Source organism: Lygodium microphyllum, chromosome 2 (genome assembly GCF_053477565.2).
Source record: "Lygodium microphyllum isolate KBCC chromosome 2, Lygodium_microphyllum_v1.1.10, whole genome shotgun sequence".
Classification (NCBI taxonomy): Eukaryota; Viridiplantae; Streptophyta; class Polypodiopsida; order Schizaeales; family Lygodiaceae; genus Lygodium; species Lygodium microphyllum.
The window spans coordinates 116,876,819-116,884,342 of NC_141136.1; the positions used below are offsets into that span (position 1 = coordinate 116,876,819).

General features: G+C 45.4%; 1 protein-coding gene across 1 annotated transcript; it reads left to right on the plus strand.

The window, feature by feature from the left end:
• The first annotated feature begins 375 nt into the window (after positions 1-375).
• Positions 376-5,151, plus strand: LOC148040222 (pentatricopeptide repeat-containing protein At2g39620-like). Its single transcript, XM_087697729.1, has one exon. It carries the CDS (start codon positions 1,020-1,022, stop codon positions 3,222-3,224), a length of 2,205 nt encoding a protein of 734 aa, XP_087553855.1. The 5' UTR covers positions 376-1,019; the 3' UTR covers positions 3,225-5,151.
• The last annotated feature ends 2,373 nt before the right edge of the window (positions 5,152-7,524 follow it).

Genomic DNA, 7,524 nt, shown 5'->3' on the forward strand with positions numbered 1-7,524 from the left:
GGGGACTCTGCATACGTGGAGATGATTGGAGCATGCAGAGCCAGGGGCTGCACACAAAGATGGTGGAGGTGCCATTCAACACATTAGGTGGAGGGGCTATGCTGATGCACATGTGGGGTGATGTTTAGCACGTTGGGTGGAGGAGGTGTCAGGCTGATGCACTTATGTTGGGCGACGATGGGTGGGAGCCAAGTTATGAGTGTCCAAGGGGCTGGGTGTTAGGTGTCGAAGGTGCCTAGTGGAGGAGGTGTTCGCACAAGGGGCATGGGGACACAAGATTGCTTGGTGGAGGGTGTATGAATGGCAAGGAGCCTAATAAGGGGTGCAGTAATTGGGTTTGATTTACTTCTGCACTAATCGATAGTCACAATAGGCTCCTGCAATTGCAAACTCCCCGGAGTCTTAAAGACTTCATTAGTGCCGATTCCTCCGCCACCACCCCGAGAGGAAGACCCCTGGCATTGAACAAAAGCATCCTTGCCTTCTTGCAGTGCGCTCTACCCGGAGGCTTCACCATTCGCGCTGAAGAGGCGGAAGTCTGGTCAGATTTGCATTGCTGCCCCTGTCTGAACCAGCCTAAGTTGAGACCCAAGTCCTTCTGCGGGGTCTCCACTCACCCTCAAAAATCCCTCAACTGCCTAAGAAATTTTCAAAATTGACAATGAGCGTTACAATGAATATGTGCCTGTTTTGGGCGAAGAGCAATACAAATGTCTGTTCAGTTGGTCTGGCTCATCAGAACCCGGACTAGTAAGGGCGCATGCGATGCATCGACTTCGCTATACGATGTGTTCCCATGTCTGTAGTGACTTAGTGGAGCAATCGGACGGAGTTAGGCGCTCTTTCTGATGGGAATTAAAGTTTGTATGACGATTGCACACCAGCGCAAAATCTCCAGACATTAAGAAGAAAAAAATCACTCAGGAATCCTTGTCGATTAATGGCTTGCACAACCCACATTAGATCCATGAAGAGCTTGTTTACAAAGGACTCTTGTGAGATAATCAGCACTAAAAGGGATGGTGAAGATGACCCATGGCAAGGGAATTGCCAACATTGTGTCCTTACTTAAGGCCTGTGTCAGACAAAAGGATCTGTGTACAGGTGCTAGGTTACATGGTGATGTTCTGAAAAGTGGGCTGCTTGGAAAGAGCCCTTATATAGCCAGTGCTTTAGTCAGTATGTATGCAAAATGTGGTGCACTTTCTCAAGCACATCAAGTGCTTGATGAACTTCCCCTTCGGGACGCAGTGACTTGGTCAGCTCTAATTGCTGGATATGTCCAACACGGATGTGGTGAAGAAGCACTAAACTGTTTTGAGCAGATGCAGTGTGAGGGCTTTTGTCCAGATGCACTCACCTTTGTTTGTATCTTGAAAGCCTGTGCCATTGTGGGAGCAGCTGCCAAAAGTAGAGGAATTCATGATCAGATTGTTACACAGGGTTTGCTGGCGACGAACATTGTCCTTGCCACAGCTTTGATTGATATGTATGCAAAATGTGGTGAACTTCAAAAAGCACAACAAATCCTTGAAGAGCTTCCGGTTCATGATGTAGTGACTTGGTCTGCACTAATTGTTGGATACGTCCAACATGGATATGGTGAGGAAGCGCTCCAGTGCTTTGAACAGATGCAGCACGAGGGCATTTGTCCAGATGCAGTCACCTTTACTTGCATTCTGAGAGCCTGCACTACTGCGGGAGCAGCTGGCAAGGGCAAACAGATTCATGTTCAGATAGTCAGATTTGGTTTTCTGCACGTGAATATTGTGGTTGCCAATGCTTTGGTGGATATGTATGCAAAATGTGGTGAACTTCCAAAAGCACAACAAGTGCTTGAAGAACTTCCGGTTCGGGATGCAGTGACTTGGTCTGCACTAATTGCTGGATACACCCAACATGGTTATGGTCACAAAGCACTCCATTGCTTTGAACAGATGCAGCATGAGGGCCTTTGCCCGGATGTCGTTACATTTGTTTGCATCCTGAAAGCCTGCGCCAATGTAGGAGCAGCTACCAAAGGCAAAGAAATTCATGATCAAATTCTTCAACATGGCTTTCTGGGAACGAATGTTGTGCTTGGCAATGCTTTGGTGGGTATGTATGCAAAATGTGGTGAGCTACCTAAAGCACAACAAGTTCTCGATGAGCTCCCAGTTCGTGATGTAGTGTCATGGAATGCACTAATATCTGGGTATACCCAACATGGGCATGGCAAAGAGGCACTCGTTTGCTTTGAACGCATGCAATGTGAGGGCCTTTTTCCAGATGCAGTTACCTTTGTTTGCATCATGAAAGCCTGTGCCATCATGGGTGCAGCTACTGAAGGCAAACAAATTCATGATCAGATTGTCAGAAATGGGTTGCTGAGAACAAATGTTGTGGTTGGTACAGCTTTGGTGGACATGTATGCAAAATGTGGTGCACTTCCTAGAGCACAGCAAGTGCTTGATGAGCTAGTGGTTCGTGACCTGGCATCTTGGAATGCTTTAATTGCTGGATATACCCAGCATGGACAAGGTGAAGAAGCACTCACTTGCTTTGAACGGATGCAATGTGATGGCCTTTGTCCGACAGCAGTCACCTATGTTTGCATCTTGAAAGCCTGTGCCATGGTGGGAGCAGCTACCAAAGGCAAAGAAATTCATGATCTGATTATTAGACAGGGGCTGCTGGGAACAAATACTGTGCTTGCTACTGCTTTGGTGGATATGTATGCAAAATGTGGTGCACTTGCAAAAGCAGCACAAGTGCTTGATGAGCTTCGGGTTCGGAATGTAGTCCCTTGGAATGCACTTATTGCAGGATATGCTGATCTGGGGCATGCTAAGGAAGCACTCAACTGCTTTGAGCGAATGCAACTTGAGGGCCTGTGTCCAGATGCAGTAACCATTATCTGTGTGCTTAAGGCTTGTAGTCACTCAGGCCTACTCAATGAGGCCCTGAAGTATTTTGAGAAAATGAAAACAAATTATGGACTTACCCCAGATTTAGAACACTACACTTGCATGGTTGATCTTTTTGGGCATGCAGGGCACTTTGACAAGGCAATACAAGTGATTGAAGAGATGCCATCTCCTGATCATCTGCCAGTCTGGACTGCTTTGTTGGGGGCATGCCAAAAATGGGGAAATGTGAAGCTTGGGAGACTGGCATTTGAACATGCTGTACAACTAGACAAAACTGATGCTTCAGTGTCTGGCATGCAAGAGTATGCAGCATAGAGAGTGAAAAAGAAACACTTGAATCAGGAAGGGGTTCTTCCTTCATCTTGCTGGAGAGACAAAGCAACTACGTCTATGCAAATTGACAAGCTAACATTCATAGAACTCCCAGTGATGCAAAGATGTACCTTGTGGACATAGTGTTTTTGCATGCACTTTCATTTAAGCCCTCAAAAGGGAAATATACATGATGTTCTGCTGTCACATAAACAGAGGGGAGTGCTAAATTGTGGTTGAAAGATGCAAGCTGCCCTTGCATTTTTGAAGACAGGAAATATTCCTGTGGGGACCATGACTTGATCAAGTGGACATATTCAGGGTTGGAAGCATGCTGCAGCAGATACTGGGCAGAACATAGCATCGTGGACCCATTCTGACATATTTTCTGCTAAGTATGGGATAGCTAGTGGGTGAGGATGCCCTCGTACTCCCTATGGCTAGTAGCACATGGGGGTCTAACAACTGGCGGCTGCCAGCATCACCCCTCAGCAATGTCTAGAGACCTTGAAGCAGTGTCTATGGTCTTACCCCTCAGCAATGTCTAGAGACCTTGAAGCATTGTCCATGGTCTTGTGAGGTAGCACAGCTGGTTTGGAGAGTAGCCTGTGGGATACTCCGTCAAGTAGAGCCCAGTCTTGGATGTGTCATTGGGGTGCTTTCCACTGGTAGGCAGTCAGTCAGGGATGTCACCTACTCTATGAGGTGGAGATACTTGACATGGTCTCCACCATCGAGGCCGGCTCATGTGCAATTGTGGGCTTGGCGGCTCTGCCAAGCCACTGGGTTACTGGAGCCTACCATGTTGCAATTCGAGTGTGGTAGGTTATTTGTAGCCTCACAGGGTGGCATATCTAAAAGGCTCAATGCTGGTTGGTATTCAGGGGTGAGAGCCTCTTGATGTATGCCATTTTGGCAGGGATTTGGTCATTCATCATTCAGTCCCTCAGAGGCCACTGGAGAAGCTTCAGGGCGAATCTTGCCATTGATGGGAGATTTGGCAGCAGTTCCTTTACACTTGGCTTGCCATAGCCTGTTTTTCACTCTGCAGGATGGCAAACCCCAGTGGTGTGATGCTCCTTCAGGTTGCGGTTGCCCATTCTCCCTAGCCATCTTTGCCATTCTCAGCTGCTTTGTTGGGGGCATGCCACAATGGGGAAATATGATGCATGGGAGCTTGGTCTTTGCCCAATGCTGTACAACTAGCTTTAGTTGGATTGGAAGGGTCACTTTCATGTTGTGCTTGAGGTACAAAGAATGTACAAAGCAAGTGTGTGCAAGCAAAGCCACAAGATGTTGCTCATAGAATAGTGAGGCATACCATTTAAGGGGCTACAAAAAATGAGTGGTCACAAACTCGAGCAATTTTGTGAGGCATTTCCTAATAAACATAGAAAGGAAAACTAATCTCATTCCACAATACTTTTGTACATGCAAACACTTGACAGTTTACCAAGAAGACTAAGTATTGGCTAGAAAGGGATCTTTCAATGTGCCTTAATGAGTGGCTCGGCTACCTCACCAACGAGCAAAGATTTATTAGAAAGCTTAGCTTTTGTACTTCAAAAGCAATGTGAGCACATGCCAATGGTGTGCTTGAAAGCCTTTTTCACTCACCAAAAGCCTTTGGGAGTACTCATTTCAACAACACAAAATGTTTCTCCATTTGCACCACAAACTGGCCATGGATTTTGGGTGAATTTTTCCTTGCTCTTGTGCTTGTAGTTACTCGGGTTAGGCTGCCAACTGCTGGATAATGAAGAAAAGGCATCATTTTTAGGTGCTGTCTGACCAGCTATAAAAAGGTAAAGACAGTGACATTTGCTACCCAAGTGGGAGCCTTTAAACCTCTCCCTCATGCTTCACTAGTTTTTGTCATTGTGGTGGGTACATTCATTAGAGATTGTTTTTTAATTTTTTAATTTTTGGGTAATACACAGTTTTAACGCTCCATTTTTGCTAGTGACTTGGGTAGCCCATGGCCCAAGGTCGCGGTCCATCACCCTTAAGTTGAATCCTTGCAGCCTCAACTCTATCCTCCTCTTTCATAAATTGTTGAGCCGTCATGAGAGCAGCTTGGGCTCATGAGGCCAAGACCTGATCTTTCCTTTTGGTAGAAGCAATTGACTTCCCATGCTTCTTGGTCGTCTTAGCCACAGTGCACAAACACTACTCCCACCTATACTCGGCATGTGTTGAATTTGACGGGTGGGGAGCCATTGCAAGTTCCCCCTGAGAGCACCATTCTGAAGGACAGTAGGACTGGGAGATGATCAGAGGAAGTTTCCTATATTAGTGTCCTTACCTTGGCTCCAATATTGTCAAGCTTAATTTTCTGGAGGGCTATTATGCCCGGTTTATGCTTCCCAATCAAGTTGCAACAAACATGCTTCCCCATGTGGGAACTCAGGCCTCGAACATTCTATGAGACCAGGCTTGTTCTACGGATTGTTTGTGTCTATCAATAGTGTTCATCAACACCATCAAAGAAATCTTCCCCACTTCAATAACAGCATAGAAATTACTGTCCACTAGTGGGGCATGCTCCACTAGTGGGGCAGGAGCAAGCTTCATGAGAGAAATCCTAGTTTGGACTTACAGGATTTTCACCTTTCTTTTCCCAGCTATCCTAAGGAGGAACATTTTCCCTCTGAGAGCTATTGATTTTAGCAGCCGCATCGGTCTTGTTACTATGCTACCAGATGCTTCCTTATTAGCAGAAGCTTTGGTTGTACCGGTAATAAGGCTGGTTACACACCAAATGACGGATATTCACTTTGTAAGCTTTAACCAATCAAAACATTTATTTAAGGGTTGGGCGTCTGCAGCCCTTTACACACTAGAGAGGACATGACCTGTTGTTTATTTGCTAAACAGGTGAACTCCCCGCCCACTTTTGGACAGGGAGTCTTCCCTGCCCACTTTGTAAAGTGGCACACAAGGGTGCACTTTTTGCATTTGCAACCAATCAAAAAATTTATACGTTAATTACATTTTATTTTTTCCAAATTGTGTCCATTTGGTGCGCGAAGGTATGACGCCCATATCCATGCCCAATTTCAAAAAGTGCATGCCCACACTTTGGACAGGGGTTGGCTATCTATCACTTGGTGTGTAACCAGCCTAAGGTGGGGGACTTTTGGTTTGCTCTCCCTTATTAGCCACTGGATGCGCTTGCTTTTCCTTGTCAGGTTCTTTATCCTTAGATGTGGGCGGCCGGCGGCGGCGGCCTTCTAAATCTTGTGGGCCTCTTCAGCTAATTTAAGCTGACTAGATTTCTTGGACAGGCTCTAACGAATTGACAGATCTCATGGCAATGGTAGTAGGCGTCCAGAAGGGGAAGAAACGGACTCCAACCACCACTTTGATACCTTGTGGGTACACCGACTTTTCTTTCAACCTTAAGCTCTGCGGAGAGAGTCGTGGTTGTGGGGACATAGATTACATAGCAACATACTTGTGTATGTCAAAGATCTTTGTTCTAAAAAATAAGAGACTTAGGCCCGATTGAGGCGGTGGTAATGTAAATTTGACCAGCCTTCCACTGCTTTAGTGTGAATGGCGAAGCGAGGTAGTGTGATGTGGGAAGGCAAGAGATTTTTCTTTGAATGCTAGGGTTTCTGGGGAGGTTTGGTAGACAAACGGTAGGTCCGAAGGAAAGAGGGAAGTCACAGTCACTAGGGGTATTCCATGTCGGAAGCACACCCATATTGTACATCATTACTGCCTCTTGTTTGAACCCAGTCTTAATTTACAAATGGCTCCAAACAATAGATATGACATAATACTATATTTCAAAATCTAAAAATCTTGGGGAATCTTAAGGAAATAGATTAGATTTGAAGTTGAGGATGGAATTGTTGAGATAGCAAGCTCAACGTGTAGACATTGATGATGGACTGCTTGGCTAGATGGGTCCGCACGTCTACACTTAGCATGTTGGTGGTCATTATGATCCTCACATGGCCATTGACTTATCACTCATTATATTTAGTTTGTTGCACCTACTACCTATAATTGGCATAGTTATAGTGCCACTCGATTAGTAAAGTCGGTTATGTACTGCTTGACTTAGTGGGTCACTTTCCTTTATGTTATATCTTATTTTTACTTTATGTACATTGTATTGTGTGTGGAAGAAGAAAAAAACACTAGCAAGAAAACGTTTTGGTCTCCATCTCTCTTATTGCATTTTTGAGTGAGCTTTCTCTTGTGTGTACGGTGTGTGTTTAGTGTAGTAGCTTAAGCAAGTCTTGCCAACGTAATTCTTGATATGGTATCAGAGTGGTGCCATTGAGAGAGG

Excerpts from the sequence above, each read along its gene's own strand:
- LOC148040222 (XM_087697729.1), top strand. The coding sequence starts at position 1,020 with ATGGTGAAGATGACCCATGGCAAGGGAATTGCCAACATTGTGTCCTTA.